At 32.4% G+C, this 22,562-nt stretch overlaps 2 protein-coding genes across 6 annotated transcripts; one reads left to right on the forward strand and one right to left on the reverse strand.

Moving 5' to 3' along the window:
* Window positions 1-2,732: 2,732 nt before the first annotated feature.
* LOC134711574 (monocarboxylate transporter 12-like) lies at window positions 2,733-17,029 on the reverse strand. Of its 5 annotated transcripts, none has more exons than XM_063572245.1 (5): window positions 16,946-17,029; window positions 7,269-7,412; window positions 6,073-6,219; window positions 4,466-5,620; window positions 2,733-3,425 (listed from the first exon to the last, which is right to left on the reverse strand). In XM_063572245.1, exons 2-5 carry the CDS (start codon window positions 7,390-7,392, stop codon window positions 3,265-3,267), a joined length of 1,587 nt encoding a protein of 528 aa, XP_063428315.1. In that variant the 5' UTR covers window positions 7,393-7,412; window positions 16,946-17,029; the 3' UTR covers window positions 2,733-3,264. The 5 variants fall into 5 exon arrangements, with proteins under 5 accessions (XP_063428315.1, XP_063428314.1, XP_063428313.1 ...); XM_063572244.1 differs by lacking the exon at window positions 16,946-17,029 and adding an exon at window positions 16,795-16,915; XM_063572243.1 differs by lacking the exon at window positions 16,946-17,029 and adding an exon at window positions 8,616-8,939.
* LOC134711573 (monocarboxylate transporter 3-like) lies at window positions 13,643-19,311 on the forward strand. The gene is made up of 5 exons (XM_063572242.1): window positions 13,643-14,018; window positions 14,838-14,981; window positions 15,566-15,712; window positions 16,472-17,632; window positions 18,313-19,311. The coding sequence occupies exons 1-5, from the start codon at window positions 13,973-13,975 to the stop codon at window positions 18,516-18,518; spliced, it is 1,704 nt and encodes a 567-aa protein (XP_063428312.1). The 5' UTR covers window positions 13,643-13,972; the 3' UTR covers window positions 18,519-19,311.
* Window positions 19,312-22,562: the final 3,251 nt, after the last annotated feature.

Below are 22,562 nucleotides of genomic sequence, written 5' to 3' on the forward strand. Positions count from 1 at the left end.
CTGGCATGGTTCATCTGACCTTGACCTCATTTTCATGGTTCATTGATCAATGTTTAGTTTTCTTTGTTAATGTTGAGTTTATGTGACAGTTGTAATAAAGCTTTATATTTAGGACTATCAACACAATATCAATGATTCATACAGAAGGCGAGACATTTCAGCGTGTGCACTCTTGCCTTCATATAGATACTAGTAATGGAATACTTTTGGCGACAGAGGATTGCAAAGTCTTTATTATTATCCGTCGAAAGAAAAAGAAAAAAAAACAAACAACGCATCAATTATTTTTTATGACTAGCTTTTAAAATATATTTGCTTTATGAAAATTGGGGAGATATATAATATTCATAGATATATTTTTTTTGTGTTTACTTCCTTGATCCTAGATATGATCTCTATGTTTCATCTCAAAGAGAAATAACTTGGGAATGTTACCAGTATAAAAACACATGGCAGCAGTGAAAAAATAATTCTGAGGAAGACCCAAAGTAAAGGTAGGGGCAATACAGAATTTATTATACATTTTAACTCTTAGAAGTTCGTCGCATATACATGTTAAAATGTGCCGCACAGCACTATGTTTTGACCTTTGAATAAAAATGATCAACTGTCCGATCTAAGATATAACGTTTTACGAAACTTCATTGTAAAAGTGGCACAGCTTAAGCTGCAAAGGAAGTTCCTCTGGAAAATTGCATTGCCAACATTTACAGAAGTGCAACTATGACATATAGGATACATTCTATTTGACAAGAAGACTAACGGCTCAGTTTTCTGCAGATTCGCATCATGGACAACTTACTTATATATCTCCGATAAATGAGCTTACAATTTTTCAGTACGAATGTCCTGAAAAGGCTTTTTATTGTTTGTGGTGTTATAAGGTGTTACGAATCAATATAGTAACAACGGAATGATTTAATTAACCTGTAATGCAAGTGCTCAGCACCTTCGGCTAAGTCTCGGTATTTATCACCAACTTTGGCATTTCATTATTTCACAACACCTTGATTGAACGATATTTATGACCTACAAATATGACAGCTTTAAAAACCACCGAAAAGGATATATCTCTTTATATTATCTCATATTATCGCTATTTTGTGCATTTTTCCTTTGATCTTTTTTGTGATAATTTTCATATCATGCTTCTCGCTTGAGATGGAAAATTATCGCCAGAAACTAAGGAGACCACGTGGCGTTGTTAACGAAATTGACATTGAAATTGACAACGGCGTCATAGGTAAAATAGCGATAAACAGATTATCATTGGTCATTTCAACTCGATTGCTTTTCTCACTTTCGCTGTTCCAGCTCAAGCGAGAAAATCAATCTCGTTGAGATGATCAACGATAATCTATAATTATACCATTCTGGTTGTAGAGATTACAATATTTACAGGTCTTCGAGCTAGATTTATCCCGTTATAAGTATTTTAATTGATATTATGCTGTTGTACTTTTTGATATGGAAGGTGACCTCAGGTTGCAGCCCTTTTTATTCGTAGCGCATGTAATGTCGAGGGGTTAAATCCTATTTTGGGTAACAGCCGAATGCATATAAACCTACACTCCTAAATCATCTGTATACATATTTTTGATTTTGAAGTAATCTATAGAGGTACTACCACTTAAACATGAATCTGTCGTAGGGTACACCCATTCCTTAAAGGATGAACAGATGCATTGTTACAAAATTTGTTGAATTGGTACATGTACGTTACATACACAATATATTTAATAACAACACTTACCCCAAAACTGAGAAATGAGTTTCAACGGTGTAGCGTTAAAATAGTTTGCACTCTATAGATATAATACTTTAGAGTTTTAAAGCAAGACTGTAAATTCAGTAGTACGAAATGTCACAAATCTTTAAAAAACAACAACACCTAAATACAACTAATATACATTAAAAAGTAAAATCACAAAAATACTGAACTCAGAGGAAAATCAATTTGGAAAGTCCATAATCACATGGCAAAATCAAAAAACAAAACGCATCAAAAACGAATGGACAAGAACTGTCATATTCCTGACTTGGTACAGGCATTTTCAAATGTAGAAAATGGTGGATTAAACCTGGTTCTATAGCGCTAACCCTCTCACTTTAATAACAGTCTCATCAAATTCCGCTACATTTACATGATGCGTTAAATAAACAGTCACAATTAATAAAATAGTCAAAATATGGGTACATCAGTCATCATCGTATAACAATTTTAAAAGGAACAATTTAACAGGACACAAAAACATCTACTATCTACGAACACATGGATTGATTTGAGTGTCTGACGTCAGAAAAATTATATACGTCACATAAATTTGTCGTTCCAAGGTGTTTTTCCGTACATGTCAGTTCATCTGTGTTGGCGGTTATGATCTCTCTATTACGTGTATTACAATAACACATGATTTTCATAAAAATAATGTTCCTATCTATCAAAACTGTTTTTTGATAGATTTTGTTTCAGCTATATCTGTTGCAGTTGAAACGAATCACTTTTCAGTGAGAAAACCGGAAACATACACAAATTGGACATGCAAAGATTTGAGTATTGAGAAATTCACGTTTTTCCTTCTAATATGCATGTTCGTTTTGGAAATACAGTATACCGCCAAGTAGCTGGTATTTATATTAGAAATACCCCTGAGATTCTTTTGAGTTCAAGTATACAACTTTCAATTAAATAATACAGTTTATTTAAAGCTTTCTTTGAATTCGATTCAAAATACAGCACATATATATCTGCTAACTTAAGTAAAGTATATAACATGTATAAATAGTACAAATATAACTCAGCAAACAAACAAATTGTTTGATGAACTCTGAACGCAGGCCAAATAAAAAAAATATGTGTGTTTCCTATTACCCTTCCCTTCCTATTTTTAAGCTAAAAAAAGATACCCTACAGTTTTTTTTGGCATTTTTCAAAAACCCACGTTAAAGTCAGAATGTCCCTCCCGTAGATCCAATGGTAAAATAAAAAAATAATCCCTCCCTATTTTTTTCAAAGATGTAATAGGAAAGACACATATTATTTGTTTTGCCTTCTGATAATTAAAATAAGTATTATAGGTATCGCATGGATGATAAATTCAACAAAATAAAAGTCATGATTTACAAACAGTTCAAAATATCCAATTCTATGATGAATCAGCACCATACATAATAAAACAGTAATTCTTTGGAAATTTCCTGTCAGACCTTTGCCTTCCAAGTTAATTGTTATGTCATGAACACTCATCGGCTACTAATTATTGCTTAGTCTTGATTGTTTTCAGATAAACATCGTTGTTGTCGTCTCGATTCCATTTTCTTGACTATTGGTAAACCGAACATCAATAGTAGCGCCGACAATAGATTACCAACTCCCATTATGTAGAACGATCCGGTGTACGATCCTGTGCTGTCTCGCATGTAACCTTAAATAATATTTAAAAAAAAACTTAAGAATATAAATCAGTCATAAAAATAATTCCTAAAACAAAATTTATTAAAGGCTGAAAGTTATTAAACTATCTTTTATATTTAGGTTTACATAATCAGAAACTGATTGAAAAAATAACGGACGAACGAAAAATCCTTTACATATTGTACATTCAGGAATGGTTCATGTGAGAAAGAACTGAGGATGATTTGAAGGAAATTTCTTCTCTATGCTTTGTTTCCTTCGGTTTATGATCTAAGATGTCATAATTTTGAAAAATGTAACACTGTTTACATACCGAAATGGCCAGGTTATGTTTGAGGAGTTATCTTCTCACGAAGCACCTGATATTAACTTCGTTTTTTTTGTACGGTTACTCATTGCAGTCTTTACTTTTTTATGAATTGTTTTTTAGACCGATGCTTTTTCTTGTGTTTTACATTTTCTTCCATGATTTTGTCGGTCTTAGACTTTTTTTAAATTTTCCTTCGGTATCTTCCTCTCTATTTTTATTAGTCGATCATAAATGAACTTATAATTGGTTAACATCCTGAAAAAAATGTAATTGTAAGTATAGAATGCTTCTCATTGAAAATTCATATGATTGTAAAAGCGTTGACCGAAGTACATTTTGTATGAAGCCCAATGAAGTTACAAAAGAAGCATTCAATGCTTAATTGCAAATTATTTATATTGCCATAACGACAAATAACCCGCATTTTGTTTTATTAAATTACCATGATTACGATCGCGTTACCCGTTGAACTATTCAACATCATGGTAGAGATACATAAGCAAGCCGTTCTGTCTTAATATTTTTTGTAACAAAAAGTATGACGTAACGTTTTAAACGTTTAAAGATATCTGAATAAAAGCTGAAACAATCTGCCAATCTGCCAAGCGATCTAGCGACATACTTCGCAAAATTAGCATAAGTGAAGGAAAATTAAGCATCGGTGTCAGACTAAGAAGAAGAAGCTGTACAACACGGCAGAAAGCATTACAGGTTTCTAAGTATTCGTAAAAACATTTTACCTAAAATCGGCGCCATTGCTGATATTGAAACTCCGTGAACCTGGATTACAAATGCCAAAGCAGGTGACAAATTCTTTGGACCCACCGCATCAACCAGTAAAAGGGCTACCACGGAATTATACAGTCCACCAAATAGTCCATATATAACACAATACGCTATAAATGTGTGGAAATCACGAATAAAAGAATTACACATACATGTTACTCCCATTATAATAAGTGATGCTGATATAATAGAACTTAGTTTCACTCGTTTTGAGTCGGCAATTAAAGCAACACCAAACCTTCCAAAGAAGTCACACGTGCCAATGATGGTCACTAAGTATGAAATTTCTCTGCCTGAAATTCCACAGTCTCGTGCATACGGTGGAATATATGCCAATTGTAGTCTAGCACTAAAAACTGCGAGGAAACCTACAAGATACACTAGCTTCAAATGATGATTTCGTAAAATCTTGAAATTAATAACACTCAAGATGTACTTAGAAAAACATGTTTCTGATTCAACATCTTTTGTTTCTCGTTTAGTTACTTCCTCATTTTTTGCAAGGAAAACACTTTGCACAGAGGAAGACACATCCGCTAAACTACCAAAGATTGCTGACAAATTCGTAAACTTTGATGCATCGGCTGACTTTGGAATGCCAGCTTGATGAGGGACAGTTGTTACACGATATTCATGCAAGTTTTCTGAAAACGTTCTCATTCTGTAGTGACTATTCTGTGGCGGAAGCTCTATCAACAGTTTTTCATGTTCATTTTTTGCTTTTTCTGATTTGTAAAGTTTGCTTCTGATATCGTCGGCCGATAAAGACAGGTCTTCTTGATTCAGGTTGATTGTAATGTGGTTTCCATTTTTTGCCTCATCCTCATCATCTACGTTTACTTCCATATTTAATTTATCTTGTGGAACAGTGTTTGTCAATGGTCTTAATAATGCACCAGATACTACGATATTTAAAAGCATCCCAGAAACAACAATTTGAGCACCCTGTAGTCCATACGTCTCTAAAAGAGCCTGTATAATCAGGGGAAGCAAAAGTCCTCCAAGACTACCACCAGAGTTTGCTAAACTGTTGGCTAGACCTCTTCTTTTGTCAAAATATGAATTTAGTACTACTACTGATGGCCCGGATGCTGCAGCTTGGCCAATACCTGAACATAAAATACATTTAAGTAAAATGGTAGAATATACTGCAGTTGCATGATGTTTTCTGAAATATATTAGTTCAGTTGATAAATTCAGAAGCAACAATATCGTTTGTGCAAAAAAAGGTTATTATTTAATACCATGCGCACGATACATGTTTCTGTAAGAATTATTGTGAAAAAATGTGAAAGAATATGAATGTATTTATTAATGTTTGTTTTTATGCATGCATTTATGTTTAGTGTTTATCAATATGCATATATGTTAAAAACAACAAAATACTATCTCAGGTAAATATTACTACGACCATCAGAGAGGAAAAAACATTACACAGGTCAATATATCGTCCCATAGAAAGCAAACTATAAGTAATCCTGCATTGCAGGAATGTAAAAATCCCATGATGCTATGTTACAGAGGAGATTAAGCACGTTACACTTTACGTGTAATGACTTACCAAATAATACTCCTTGCGACAGGAGTAAGAATTGAACATTTGGTGCATATGCATTCAGGAAATATCCCGCTGCCATAAGAACTGATCCAAGTATTATTATAGGTCGGAAAGTAAAGAATCTATTTCCAAAGGTCAGTATTAAAAATGCTGAAATAAACAAAAATATATATATAAATGCATTTTTAAAACCCATAACTATTCTTCAAAATTTGTGAAACATTGGGTTCAGAATAAAAAAAAAAGCGTATTTTCATATGTCCAGTCATGCAGCCAAAATACAGATCATACTTCTATTGTTATATTATAGTTCGTTTCTGTGTGAGTTACATTTTAACGTTGTGTTTCCGATGTATTGTTTGTTTTCTCTTATTTTTTAGTGTAAATTCACATTACTATAGGACGTTTCACGGTACTTATCTATCCCAAATTCATGTATTTGGTTTTGATGTTATATTTGTTTTTCTCAAAGGATTTTGTTTAATGCTTAGTCCATTTCTGTGTGAGTTACATTTCAATGTTGTGTCGTTGTTCTCCTCTTATGTTTAATGCGTTTCCCTCAGTTTAAGTTAAGTGTAAACAATATTTTATTAAGAAAAACACAAGTATAAATTATAAACCCATTCACAATAAGGATCCAGTTTTAGTTTGTTACCACGATTTGGTTTTTTGTCCATGGATTTATAAGTTTTGAACAGCGGTATACTACTGTTGCCTTTAGCATCACTGGCTTTCAAATGTTTAGGTTTGAGATTTTCCGAAAAGGTAAATCCAGAAAAGCGCTTAGGACGTACGAAATTTATATAATGTTCATTTCATTGACCTAGTCGTCATATGCTGCCCCAAACCTCTAGTTTCACTATTCTGACCTCCATGAGACCAAAGGAGCGGTGAACAATGTCAGTGCAGAGAATTCTGGTGACTGAGGAACTTTTGTATTTACGCTCCGAGCTACTGATGTGCTAAATATATGATATACGGTTAGTTTATATATACCGATGTAATCAATACGTATACAAACACTTTTTCCTATTAACAACATAAACCAGTGTACAAGACAAGTTAAGTGTGTTTATATGTGGGTTACACTGTAACAAATGAAAGTAAAGTCGTTTAAATATGTCAAGAATGGTTATTGCAACTACAATAAACATTAAAAGGGCATTACTTAGATATTTTCAGTTCTAAATCATACTTACAAGACACACTAAACATTATTTGTTGTGTTGATATTATAACAGATACCGTTGATGCATTACTTTCGAAGGCTTCAATATATTCTACGAAAAACATCCCAAATGCTTTGTTTATGCCAATCACCATGAATGATCTTAGAAAACATGCTGAAATAACAGGAAATAACAGAAAAAAGTAAGACAAATGACACAGATAAAAGTTTAGATATAGTTTTTTCCTGTATACATGCTATTCGCCGCTATTGAAATTAGTCTAATTTGCAGATACTTATATATCTTAGATTGTTAAGATTCATAGTGTCTTTCTTTCTGATAAGGTTGAATATCTATTATTTCACCCCTAGTTTTTGGTGGGGTTCGTGTTGTTTATTCTTTAGTTTTCTATGTTGTGTCATGTGTACTATTGTTTTTTTCTGTTTGTCTTTTTCATTTTTAGCCATGGCGTTGTCAGTTTGTTTTAGATTTATTAGTTTGACTGTCCCTTTGGTATCGTTCGTCCCTCTTTTATATCTCTTCAATCAATAAATTTAATAGGAAGAAATAAAAAAACGTAGCTGAGAAAACAGCCATGCAATAGAGCTACCTTTTATAAATTGTTTAATATTTCATGATGTTTTTTGTCTCATATGCATTCATCTCACTTCCATTTTTAATATTTTTATGTATTTTCCTTTTTATTCGACTGTAAATGTGTGCGATAGGGAACAATAAAGAGATTTAATTGTAATGCTCATCTAATCGTTATGGTTATACAGATTAAGTGGAAGAATAAAAAGTCGCATGGTTAGTTTAACAGAGGATTTAATTTAAGTAAATTAAAGTAAAATAGGAGGAATATCATACGAACTTTCGTGTATAAGAAAGCGAGATTTTCTTTAACCCTGAACCTTCCACTCTTTTTTATAATTAAAGAAGAGAGTTAAGTCACCCAAAGTTTTTATATTTGTCTGCTTTCTTGCTACGCACTAATATTATTAAATTAAATATATCAGGCAAACAATACAAAGCAACAAAATGATATAAACTATAGGTAATCATTCCCTTATGGATATTAATAAGTACAGGTACATATTAATAATATATGTACATGTTGACATATAGTATTTGAATGTGTCCTTGATCCTAGAACATACTCTCTCTCTATATATATATATGTAGAAAATGAAAGGAGATTGTCTTAGATAGCATTGTTAATACATTTACAATGATGAAATTACTTGAAGTGATAAAAATAAAATTAAATCTGACTTTAAAGACGTATATGATTGATATTATTTGTTTCTGCATGCTTTTCTTACACATGATCGATTTCTGTGTAAACTCTGTCATTACATAGAAAGTTGACTATACCTGCTAATACAATCCAAGCCCAACCTCTATCCACGGATCCTTTCATTCTCTTTTTCTGTTTTTCTGCAGACTTTATTTCCCACGTCCAAGTTACATAAGTTCGTCCTACATTTTCACATGACCAGTTAATGTGCAAAGTATTTTTCCATGATAAGTAATGAATTTTTGTGGTGTTATATAGAATATTTGTCTCTAACGAGATGTTTAACCGGTATCAGTAGTATTTCGTTTGTTGATAACGATAAAATGACATTGGAATGTTCAAACTGACAATAAATACTCAGACTGATGAAAATGTATGTAGTGATTACACTAATACTACGATGTATTTCGTCAGAAAATAATAATCGATTTATGCTGAAATAGCAATAAGATAATCATCTGATTGTTCCTTGTATATATATGATTGTATATATTGATTTTTCAATTCTCCTTCGAGTGACCTTAACTTTTTGCTCATAGACTTGATATAAATATATGTAAAGTTCAATGAAACTTATTTGAAAATAATGGAATTAAAATTACATTATATAATAAAGTGCCTCTAAACTATCTCTATAGCAGTATCTACTATTAAATCCGTCGCCCAATCTTGCTCGTTTCTTACATGAATCATACGTCACGCAAAATGAAAAGGAAATAACAGTATTTTTTTACAGAATAAGAAGACAGTCTTCTTCATTTTCTCTTTAACAAATCCTAAAGAAAAATTGAAAAGGCTACTTTATGTATTCCAATAAGTTTAAATGTGCCCCTTTCCTTAAAAATGTGCTATTTACTCTCTCGAGTTTTGTAACACTTATATGAATTTGATGAAAATACAATAACGAAAAATTTGATCATAATAAATAAAATACAGACAAACTCAAAACTCTCTTCAAAAACAATCTTTAACTTGCTGACCTGATTTCAATAATTGGCGAATGAATGTATGGTTTAATTATCTCGCTTGTTTACAAATTTTGAATTTTTCGAAAAACTAAGGATTTTCTTATCCCAGGCATAGATTACCTTAGCCGCAATTGGCACAACTTTTTGGAATTTCGGATCATCAATGCTGTTCAATTTTGAACTTGTTTGGTTTTATAAATATTTTGATTTGAGCGTCACTGATGAGTCTTATGTAGACGAAACGCGCGTCTGGCGTTCTAAATTATAATCCTGGTACCTTTGATAACTATTAACACCACTGTGCCGATAAGACTGCTGGTTGACGTTTCGTCCCCGAGGGTATCACAAGCCCAGTAGTCAACACTTCGGTGTTGACATGAATATCAATAATGTGGTCATTTTTATAAATGTCCTGTTTACAAATTTTGAATTTGTCGAAAAACTAAGGATTTTCTTATCCTAGGCATAGATTACCTTAGTCGTATTTGGCACAATTTTTTAGAATTTTGGATCCTCAATGCTCTTCAATTTTGAACTTGTTTGGTTTTATAAATATTTTGAGTTGAGCATCACCTGATGAGTCTTATGTAGACGAAACCCGCGTCTGGCGTACTAAATTATAATCCTGGTACCTTTGATAACTACTATGACGAATGTCGTATAATGCAAAAAACAGCTAGAGATACATATACCGAGTCAGAGGTCATTAATTATGTGTATACAGCTGGATAATGCGTCACCAGGGTTCATTTGCACTTTACCTCAACTCATGTTTCAATTGCAAACAGTATGTGCGTTTCTTTATTACTTTTAAACTAATAGTTTAATCTCATTTGATGTATATAGAGTAGATATAAGATGTATACCTGTCCTTTTGTTAGGGTTAAAATGGGGAAATGACCCCAATTTCATGGTTCTGATGTAATTTTTAGCGTTTTGGGAATAAGTCAATTTTCTCAGTAAGCAGTTTTTAACATTATATTTTCAATCACAGTCGATAAAGCAGGTCTGACATTTCTCCATTGTTTTCAATTTGGATCTTCTTTTTTCCATTCATATCAAGGGTAATTCCATTAGTTTGACAGCCTTTCACCAGCAATGACGCGAACACTAACTCTGACACTGTTAATATATGATTTCATCCTTTAGATGTAGAATAATTTGATATTTTCCAATATTACCCTAAACCCTCAAACTAGACTTCCAAAATTGAATTCATAATTTTTTTATATAGATAAAATCACCTGTTAATCACCCTAGTTTTTAGTTGGGTTTGTGTTGTTTATTCTTTAGTTTTCTATGCTGTGTCATGTGTACTATTGTTTGTCTGTTTGTCTTTTTCATTTTTTATCCATGGCGTTGTCAGTTTATTTTAGATTTATGAGTTTGACTGTCTCTTTGGTATCTTCCGTCCCTCTTTTAGACCGTTGTTGTTTTCTGTTTAAATAGTTTCGCACTGGTCATTTTGGGGCCCTTTAAAGCTTGCTGTTTGGTGAGCCAATGCACCGTGTTGAAGACCGTACTTTGACATTTGCAAATTGTGACTTGGATGGAGAGTTGTCTCATTGACACTCATATAACATCTTCTTTTCTTTTTGTACTTAATCCCTTATTTCAATAAGTATTGTGATAAGTTGTTTTGGAGCGATATATAGAAATATGTTCGACCTTTACAGTAAGATTTGAATATATATTTTAAAACAAAAAGCTAATTTCATAAATGGGGGGGGGGGGGGTTTGATTCACATACGCTTGGGTATATGATACAGATAATATTTTATCATTCATATGATACTCCCAGGCACTTTGGTCTTCAATGGTGGTTATAAGAATTATGCTAATCTATAAACATAAGTCGCTGACCAGAAAGAATTCAGCCGAATTTAAGAATTACAAAAAGGCGCTATTAAGAATCAATTGAAAATACGAAGATGTTGTCTTTCTGGTCGCTACAGTTTCACTCAATCTTATAATAGAAACATCAAAACTTCTCAACGATATCGTTGACGATATTTCTGGGGGTAAATGTGGATCTTGCATGGTCTACTGGTCATGTTTGCCGCATATAGTTATTCTCTTTAAGAATAGTTCCAAGAAAAAAGCTAAATATTCAAAAAAAATAAAGCATTGAAAAATAAATGAGGCATCAACAACTCTAATCAATGTGTCCTTTATCGTTTTTGAAGGTCTTTAATGTTTTGACTGTTTTTGTTTCTGAAAGTATTTTTTACTCTAATATAGATTTTCAAAATATACAGACACATAAGATGAGTGGAAGAGATGTCGTCTGTTTGAAAAACAATAAATTGTAAAGGATTAAATTTGCAATTTCGATTATAATGCGTATGTGTAGCTTTTGTCTTGCTTAAAATTGCTAATGATGAGTACGGTCTTCAACACGGAACCTTTGGCTCACCAAACAGAAAGCTATACACTTTATATATATGTATAAAGGGTCCAAAAAGTGTGAAACCATCCAAACAGGAAAACCAACGGAATACCCATGATCTGGGAAACTCGTGGAATTTTTCTTTTATATGGCATGGTCATTTTAAAGAAAAAGAGAAAAGAAGGCCCAAATATAAAACAATGGTGAAATGAAAGGCCTGTTTTAAAGACTATGATTGAAAATGTTATGGTTAAAACTATACTAACCGACTTTAGAAACGCAACACTAGATTAATTTTTTGTTCTTTTTGAATGAATGTGTCACCATGAAAAGCAATGACTCTCTGTTACAAACGCCAAAATGATTGTCAGAAAGGTCAACAAATTCTGTCTGACAAGTTTTGGGTTCTGTTTTACACCTTCTGATTTTGCAATTGTCCAACCCATTAATTGGTTTTGGAAATTATGCGGTTGGAACTTGAGGGCTTTAAAGGTTTTCCTTCAATCGATTCTTGGGCAATTCAGTTGATGGGAAAGATTTATGGCATGAATCTGTACGCAATGGCACTCGGCAATTTGATTAGAAGTTGACGTTGTGGCCGTAAACATGTGTGGCAAATGGCGTTGTGTAATCAAATTCTGTTGACGTTTCACTGTCACTACACGTTGATCTGTTCATTGATGGCCAGCAACAAATCTTGTCTACTTGTATCCTTGTCGGAAGGACAGTTCTAAGACACGTTTCTGAAGTCATACAATATGGTTGCAGCACGTATATGTTTTCATGTTTGCAGTATTCTTAAGGGCTAATTTAGTTTTTTATTTCTCGGTCTTGGCAATATGGAGATGCAACATTTTTTACTGATTTCAGTCAGGCAAAAGGATTGAAAGAACTGTTTCACAAAGCAAAAAAAAATGAAACATTCTTTCATGGGTCCAAAATTTCGCTTTAAGAAATTCGTGCGACTTCAAAAATTCGGTATGTTCAATAACCACAGGTAAGTCAGATTTTGATATTTTGTAAAGTAAAAGAAGTATGATAAGCAAGCATGTAAAGTAGTTGTAAGAGAATCAAACAAGATTTGGTTAAAAAATCAACAAAATGAGTGTTGTTTTTTTAAAGTCGTTCAGAATACTTAATGAGAAATTGGACTCTTTACCGTAAAATTAAACATTAACATCCGAACCATGAATTGAGGTCATTTTCTCATTTAAACCCTCGCAAAATGACAGGAATACATCTTACAATTACTCCATATACACAGAATGAGATTAAAATGTTGGTTTAAAGTAATTGAGAAACTCACATACCGTTTTCCATTGATGAAACATGAGTTGATGTGAAGTACAAATGAAAACCCAGCTGTGTACAAATAATTTAGGACACCTCTGACTCGGTATATGTATCGCTATGTATTGCATTTTAATACGACATTCGTCACAGGCGAGACAATAAAACCATACATTCATTCGCCAATAATTGAAATCAGAGTTTGTTTATGAAGAGACATTTGATTTTGTCTGTATGTTATATATCATGACAAAACAAGAATTAGCGACGTGTTTAATGATAATTAATAGTAGATAATGTTATGGAGATAGTTTAGAGGCACAATATCATATAATGTCATTCTAATTCCATTAATTTAAAATTAGTATTATTGAACTTTATATTTATTTATATCAAGTTTATGAGCAAAAAGTTAAGGTCACTCGAAGGAGGGTTGAATAAAATCAATATACATATGCAAGGATAAATCTGATGATTATTGTTATCTTGTTGCTATTTCAGTTCTGCAAAAAAATCGATGAATATTTTCTGATGAAATACATTGTCGTAATGTACTTTTTCATCAATCTTAGTATTTATTGTCAGTTTGAACCTTCCAATATCAACAACCGAAATACTACTGATACCGGTAAAACATCTCGTTAGATTCTGTATAACACCACAAAAAACCATTACTTATCATGGAAAAATACTTTGCACGCTAACTGTTCATGTGAAAATGAAGGACGTACTTTAATATGTATCTTGGATGTGAGAAATACAGTCTGCAGAAAACCTTAAAAAGAGAATGAAAGGATCCGTGGATAGAGGTTGGGCTTGGATTGTATTAGCAGGTATAGTAAAATTTCTTTGTAATGACAGATTTGAAACAGAAATCGATCACGTGTAAGAAAACCACTCGAGACAAATACTATCGTGGTACCATACGTCTTTGGTGAAAGTCAGATTTTTTTTCTCGGTTAATTTCATCATTGTAAATGTATTAATAGTGTCCGATCTTATGTTTCACATTTCTCCTTTCATTTAATTTTTCGACATAACTATACTATGTTCCAGGGTCAAGGACACATGCAAATACTATAAGTCAACATCTATTTTTAATATATATACCTGTACTAGTAGTTTATATCATTGTTGTTCTGTATAGTTTGCTTGATATATTTTATGTTTGACAATTTGTTAATATAAGTGCGCAGCATGAAAGCGGACATGTATAGCAACTTTGAGTGACAAGATAATTAATGATAAAAAAATTAACAAACAGAACTCCCCAATATAAATATATTATAGAGTGGCGGGTTTATTCTTCCTGTATAACCATAACGATTAGATGAACGTTGCAATTGAATCTCTTTATTGTTCTATTTATCACACTCATTTACAGTCGATTAAAAAGGAAAATACATTATTCAAAAATAGGACAAATAAACGTGGAATGAATGCAAAAGAGACAAAAACCCATGAAATATTCAACAATTTATAAAAGGTAGCTTTATTGCTAGGTGCTTTTCAGCTACCTTATTTTTATCATTTCTTCCTATTAATTTTATTGATAGAATAGATATATAAATAGTTATCAAACCTTTTAAAAAAAGACTATCAATCTGAACAATCTAAGATATATTTCTTACTGTGATTTCCAATTATTTCAGCATGTTTTCTAAGAGCATTCATGGTGATTGGCATAGACAAAGCATTTGGGATGTTTTTCGTAGAATATATTGAAGCCTTCGAAAGTGATGCATCAACGGTATCTGTTGTAATTTCAACACAACAAATTATGTATAGCGTGTTTTGTAAGTATTATTTATAACTGAAACTATGATTTCTAAGCGATGCCATTTTAATATTCATTGTGGTTTACAACAATTCCTGGAATATTTTGAATTTTTCTTTTTGATACAGTGTAATACTTGAAGAGTTTGTTGATTACGACCCTTACTACCTAATCTGACTGAATCAATGATACCTGAGAGCGCCAAGAAATGATATTGTCCATGCTGTTATGGTCTCATTGAGGTCAGACTAGTGAACATAGAGGTTTGGGGAATCAAATGACGACTAGGTCAATTGTATAAATTGAATAAACCGTAGTGCTCTCCTGGATTTAGCTTTATCGGAAACTCTCAAACCTAAACATTTGAATGCCAGTAATGCAATAGAAGTATGAACTGTATTTTGTAGTAATCATATACGATTCATATACATGTACTGATTTTTTTACCCTTGTAAATTTAGAATATGTTGAAACTCAAGCTATGAATAACATAATTAATAAGTAGTTGCGTAGAATTTTTAAACCAATATTTCAACAATTTTGAAGCATTACAGTTTTGGGGTTTAAAAAAGCTTACATAAATATATTTTAATTTCATTTCAGCATTCTTGATACTGACCTTTGGAAATAGATTCTTTACTTTCCGACCTATAATAATACTTGGGTCTGTTCTTATGGCAGCGGGATATTTCCTAAATGCATATGCACCAAATGTACAATTCTTATTCCTGTCACAAGGAGTATTATTTGGTAAGTAAATATTGGTTTAAACGATGGGCTGTTAGTATTCTCGTTTTACATTTGTAATTTCGGTGCCTTTTATAGCTGTTTGACTATGCGGTACAAGCTTTGCACGGTGATCTATAGTATACTATAGTTGTTAATTCGATGTCATTTGGTCTCTTGTGGTGAGTTGTCTCATTGGCAATTATACCACATTCTTTTAAATTTAGATGGGGAGCTGTAGTTAATAACCGTACTTGGGTTTTTCTTTAACAAAGAATGATCTTCTAATAACTAAACAAATTCAGCATGATTGAGATCAATAATGGTTATATTTTTCCTTTCTTCGGTTCGATTCTTGTTTTGCAAAAACACTTTTATATTGCTTTAGAAATTATCAATTGAACTAATTTTGTTATGACAAAGAACTAGTATATGTCACAGTAAATACCAGTCGTACATGGTTTTATTATAACATATCAACTTTGTTTTAAATGAAAGTTTGCCCAATTTCAATAATGACCATGTTATGTACATTTTTCCTATATCACAAAAACAATTTGTTAAGAATTAGAAAATGTTTTGATTAAAGCATACATCAAGCAACTTGATGTAAAATAATATCAGGAGTGGTGGGTTTTTTTTTTGTACTTTATTGATATGTATTGTAAAACTACATTCTCAGGGGCCTTCAAGATTATTATTTAAACACTGTTCACCCTTTCCTAAAACATTATGCAACTGCAGTATATTCTACCATTTTACATAAATATGTTTTATATTCAGGTATTGGCCATGCTGCATCAGCCGGGCCTTCTGTAGTAGTACTTAACTCATATTTTGACAAAAGAAGAGGTCTAGCCAACAGTTTAGCAAACTCTGGTGGTAGTCTAGGAGGACTTTTGCTTCCCCTGATTATACAGGCTCTTTTAGAAACGTATGGACTACAAGGTGCTCAAATTGTAGTTTCAGGGATGCTTTTAAATATTGTTGTTTTTGGTGCATTGTTAAGACCATTGACAAACACTGTTCCACAAGATAAATTGAATTTGGAAGTAAAGGTAGAAGAGGATGATGAGTCTAAAAATGGAAACCACATTAAAACTAACCTGAATCAAGAAGATATGTATTTCTCTGCTGACGATATAAGTAGAAAACTTAACCAATCAGAAAAGGAAAAAAACGAAAACGAAAGGCTTTTGATTGAACTTCCGCCTCCGAATACTCATTACAGGAAGAGGACGTTTTCAGAAAACTTACATGAATATCGTGTTTCAACGGTCCCTCATCAAACCGGGAGTCCGGATTCAGCTGATACGTCGAAGTTTGCGAATTTGTCGGCCATTTATGGTAGTTTAGCGGATGTGTCTTCCTCTGTGCAAAGTGTTTGCCTTGCAAAAAATGTGGAAGTAACTAAACGAGAAATAGAAGATGATGAAACTAAAACTGAAACTTGTTTTTCTAAGTACATCTTGAGTGTTATAAATTTCAAGATTTTACGAAATCATCATTTGAAGCTGTTGTACCTTTTAGGTTTTCTCGCAATTTTTAGTGCTAGATTACAATTGGCATATATTCCACCATACGCACGAGACTGTGGAATTTCAGGCAGAGAAATTTCATACTTAGTGACCATCATTGGCACATGTGACTTCTTTGGAAGGTTCGGAGTTGCTTTAATTATCGACTCCAAACGAGTGAAACTAAGTTCTATTATATCAACATCACTTTTCATAATGGGAGTAACATGTATGTGTAATTCTTTTATTCATGATTTCCACACATTTATAGCATATTGTGTTATATATGGATTATTTGGTGGACTGTATAATTCCGTGGTAGCACTTTTACTGGTTGATGCTGTAGGTCCAAAGAATTTGTCAACTGCTTTGGCATTTGTACTCCAGGTTCACGGAGTTTCAACATCAGCAATGGCGCCGATTCTAGGTAAGACGTTTCTACGAATACTTAAAAAGCTGTAATGCGTTTTGCGAAGTATATAGTTAGATCAGCGATTATTCAGAAATCTTTAAACGTTTAGCTTACGTCTATATTTTTAAAATTAATCCTCTGTTTTATATTTAAGAAATCAGATACAAAAAATACAGAGCTATAAGTGAAACACAATTTTGATAGAACAAAATCATGGAAGAAAATGTAAAACACAAAAAAAAACATCGGTCTTCAAAATAATTCATCAAAAACTGAAGACTGAGTAACCCTACAAAAACGAAGTTAATATAGGTAAGGTTCCCCATAACCTGGCTATTTCGATATGTTTACAGTGTTTCAATTTTCTAACTTTGGACATCTTTTATCATGTTAACATGAAAAAGAAGAAAGCAAAACCTAGAGAGGACATTTCCTGCAAAACATCCACTAAAATACGAGGGGAAGGACGGGTAAATATTTCTCTCTTTCAGGTACTATTTCTGAATGTAATTGTGTGAAGGATTTTCGATCGATTGTTTATTTAGTTTGAAATCAGTATCGGATTACGAAAACCTAAATACAAAAGATAGTTTAATTAGATCTTTGACTTTCATCTTAAAAAGAATTTGTTTTAGGAATATTTTTCAATTTTTGATTTACTTACTCGAGTTGATTGTGTTTAAATTATATTTAAGGTTACATAAGAGACAGTACAGGATCGTACACCGGATCGTTCTACATAATGGGAGTTGGTAATTTATTGTCGGCGCTATTATTGTTGTTCGGTTTACCAATAGCCAAGAAAATGGAATTGAGACGACAACAACGATGTTTGTCTGAGACAACCAAGACTGACCAATCAGCAGAGACAATCAAGACTGACCAACCAGCAATAGCTTAATATTAGAATAAGTGTTCATGACATAACAATTAATTTGGAAGGCAAAGGTCTGACAGGAAATTTCCAAAGAATTACTGTTTTATCATATATTGTGCTGGTTCGTCATATATATCTATATATTTTGACATGTTTGTAGATCATGACTTTTATTTTCAGTGTTGCATTTATCAGCCATGCTATACTTATAGTACTTATTTTAATAATGATAAAGCGTTAAAAAATAATATGTGTATTTTCTATGACATCTTTGAAAAAAATAAGGGGAAAGGTAGGGATTGTTTTTTTAATTTACCATTTGTTTTACATTGGGTCTATTGTAGGGACATTCTGACTTTAACGGTGCTTATTGAAAAATGCAAAAAAAAACCTTTAGGGTAGGCTATTTTTTAGTTTCAAAATATGAAGGATAGGGTAATAGGAGACACACATATTTTTTTATTTGGCCTTAGTTCAGTGTTCATCAAACAATTTGTTTGTTTGCTAAGTTATATCTATACTATTTATACATGTTTTATACTTTATTTAAGTTAGCAGATATATGTGTCCTGTTTTTAATAAAATTCAAAGTTAGCTTTAAATAAACTGTATTAATTAATTGAAAGTTGAATACTCGAACTCAATAGATGAAAAACAAAACAGCCTCTCGTCAATACTATTGATATTAAAGGGGCATTAGCTGTCAAATTCATGTTCAGAGATATGACACAAATTCTCATATTTGATTTATTATATACACGTACTAAAACGTATATCCAAGTCATAAAAAGTCCAAAATAAACTACTTATTTGGCAGGGTTGTTGTTTTTTTGACACATTCCCCATTTCTAATCTCAATTGTACTTAATTTAATGCATGGGCTCGATAGTATGCATTATGTTCAGAAGTTGTCCTTTGTTGATGTGGTTCAGAAGTGTTTCTCGTTTCTCATTTTTTATATAGATTAGACCGTTGTTTTTCCCGTTTGAATTGTTTAAAACTAGTCATTTTTGTGAGGCCCTTTTTAGCTTGCTGTTCGATGTGAGCCAATTCTCTTTGTTGAGGACCGTACTTTGACGTATAATGGTTTACTTTGACAAATTGTGACTTGATTTTTTTCTTATCTATGAGTTTTTTGTTTATGTTCAAATCTAAACACCGTTTTATTAACCAGTAATGTGACCTCCGAAGACTGTCGACGGTCATGTAGAGCGTTATAAACATAAGTGAAGACATCAATAGTAAACAAACTCGTGCAATTTAATTGTTCTATATCTGTTTGATTTCATATTACTATACATGATAAACATTCATGTGAATCATCGTTTAGCCTGTATAAGAAAACGTTTTTATGGATCGAATCAGTAAATTAAAGGATTTCCCTTTTTTTTACTTTCAACGTTGACATTTTTTACTGGTTATGATAAATGAACACCTGAACATGCCCAATACATTGATTGATTGATTGATTGATTGATTGGTGTTTGCTTTACGCCGCATCAGCACAAAAAGGCTATATCGCGACGAGAGCTCATTCAAATAATTTTACAATTTACCACGCCTAATTCATGCGTCACAAGTAACACGTTGGAGTCGAACCACTACATAAAAACGTATACGTTGGAGCCAACGGAAAGAAAGGAATTAATTAATAGGAAAGGATAAACCGTCCCGTTAAATTTCAAGGGTTTTTATATTAGAGATTTTTAGGGGTGTATATAACTTGACAATATTTTCGTAGTTTCCTTTGGGATATTTGTTACATTTCGTACCATTGAATGCACGGTCATGCTTGAAATTCTAAAGTACTGGTATTATATCTATAGAGTGCCAACTATGTTAACGCTGCACTGTTGAAACTCATAGCTCAGAAAAGTGGTAAGAATTTTCAAGTGTGGTTGTTGATTTAAGAAGAAACAATGTGTATGTAACATACATGTACTACGGGGCGCCGATGGGACTTGAACTTTTTGTAATCAAAATCAATTGTCACAAATATCCTAAAGAAAACTAATGAAAATATTGTTGGTGATAATACACCCCTAAAAATCTCGGATATAAAAACCATTGACATTCAAAATTGATTTAATTTTGATAATAATAACTGTTAAACAATTTTAATTATAGCTTCTGATTTGTGCTCCTACTATCGTTGAAGAACTCCTAGACGCATAATCTTTATTAAAAGATTTTTTCCTATTTACCAAAACTGTTTTTCGATAGATCTTGATTCAGCTATATCTGTTGCAGTTGTAACGAATCCCTTTTCTGTGAGAAAATCGGAAACATACACAAATTGGACATGCAAAGATTTGAGTAAAGCAATTCACGTTTTGCCTGATAATATGCATTTTCGTTTTGGACTATGCCGCCAAGTGGCTGGTATTTATATTGGGAATAACTTTTCCTTCCAATCGCAAACTTATTATTTTACTGTTAACGCAACAAAAAATAACTTCGTTCTCACTGTAATCTTCATAGCCAGGTTTATTATTCCTTTCCTTCCGTTGGCTCCAACGTATACGTTTTTATATAGTGGTTCGACTCCAACATGTTACCTGTGACGCATGTATTAGGCGTGGTAAATTGTAAAAATATTTGAATGAGCTCTCGTCGCGATTATTGTATATCCTTTTTGTGCTGATGCGGCGTAAAGCAAACACTAATCAATCAATCAATCAATGTATTGGGCATGTTCAGGTGTTCATTTATCATTGTTTATCAAAACCGGTAAAAAATGTCAACGTTGAAAGTTAAAAAAAGTTAAATCTTTTAATTGACCAATAAAAACGTTTTCTTGTACAGGTTAAACGATGATTCACATATATTTTTATCCTATATAATAATATGAAATAAAACAGACATAGAAAAATTAAATTGCACGAGTTCGCTAACTATTGATGTCTACAGTTATGTTTATAACGTGTTACATGACCGTCGACAGTCTTCGAAGGTCACATCATTGGTTAATAAGATGGTGTCTTGATTTGAATACAAACTAAACTAATTTGCATACATAATTGACTTTTGTCGCCCATTTTTCAAATTAGGTTACAGAGGTAAAGTCTGTATTACAAAAATGAATTTTGTCATGACAAAGTAACTTTTGTCCACTGAAAGATAATTTTGTATGACAAAATTTAAATGTGTTGTATGCTACAAATTTTATTAAACTGAACTCATTTTTGTCGAACAAAACTCACTTTTGTCCGTACAAAATTGAATTTCGAGTACAAAATCACAAGAGTCCCATTCGGCGCCCCGTATGTACCATTTCAACAGCTTTTGTAACAGTGCATCTGTTCATCGTTTAAGGAATGTGATACCCTACGACAGATTCATGTTTAAGTGGTAGTAATTTCGTATCTCTTTAGATTACTTTATAATCAAATATATGAATACTGATGATTTTATAGGAGTTTAAGTTCATATGCATTCGGCTGTTACCCAAAATAGGATTCAACCCCTCGGCATTACATGCGTTACGAATAAAAAGGGCTGCAACCTGAGGTCACCCTCCATACCAGAAAGTACAGCAGCATAATATCAAAACAAAATACATATAACGGGATAAATCTAGTACGAAACTTTGTACATATTTACGTAATCTCGACAACCAGAATAGTATTATATGAGATAATACAAAGAGATATAGATTTCGGTGATTTTCAAATCTGTTATATTTGTATGTAGGTCATAAATATCGTTCTGTCACGGTGTTGTGAAATAATGAAATGCCAAAGTTTGTTCTTACAATTTATGATAAAAGCCGAGACTTAGCCGAAAGTGCTGAACACTTGAATTGCAGGTTAGTTTAATCATACCTATGTTGCTATATTGATTCGTAACACATTATAACACCAGGAACAATAAACAGGACATTCGTACTGGAAAACATGTAAGTTCAGAATATCGAAGTTATATTAGCAAGTTGGCCATGATATGAATCTGCAGAAAACCTTAGTCTACATGTCAAAAAAAAGTTATTGTAACTCAACTAATTCTTGCGTATACGAAGGCCTAAATTATAAAACACAAATACATCGTGTAAAGCTGGACCATTACCAA

Source organism: Mytilus trossulus, chromosome 3 (genome assembly GCF_036588685.1).
Source record: "Mytilus trossulus isolate FHL-02 chromosome 3, PNRI_Mtr1.1.1.hap1, whole genome shotgun sequence".
In the NCBI taxonomy this organism is placed as follows: Eukaryota; Metazoa; Mollusca; class Bivalvia; order Mytilida; family Mytilidae; genus Mytilus; species Mytilus trossulus.

Coding starts and splice junctions, on each gene's coding strand:
- LOC134711574 (XM_063572243.1), bottom strand. CDS start 8,661: ATGAAAGGATCCGTGGATAGAGGTTGGGCTTGGATTGTATTAGCAG. Junction 7,413..8,615: donor GGCTTGGATTGTATTAGCAG/GTATAGTCAACT, acceptor CTGTTATTTCAG/CATGTTTTCTAAGATCATTC. Junction 6,220..7,268: donor AATAATGTTTAGTGTGTCTT/GTAAGTATGATT, acceptor TGTTTATTTCAG/CATTTTTAATACTGACCTTT.
- LOC134711573 (XM_063572242.1), top strand. CDS start 13,973: ATGAAAGGATCCGTGGATAGAGGTTGGGCTTGGATTGTATTAGCAG. Junction 14,019..14,837: donor GGCTTGGATTGTATTAGCAG/GTATAGTAAAAT, acceptor CAATTATTTCAG/CATGTTTTCTAAGAGCATTC. Junction 14,982..15,565: donor AATTATGTATAGCGTGTTTT/GTAAGTATTATT, acceptor ATTTCATTTCAG/CATTCTTGATACTGACCTTT.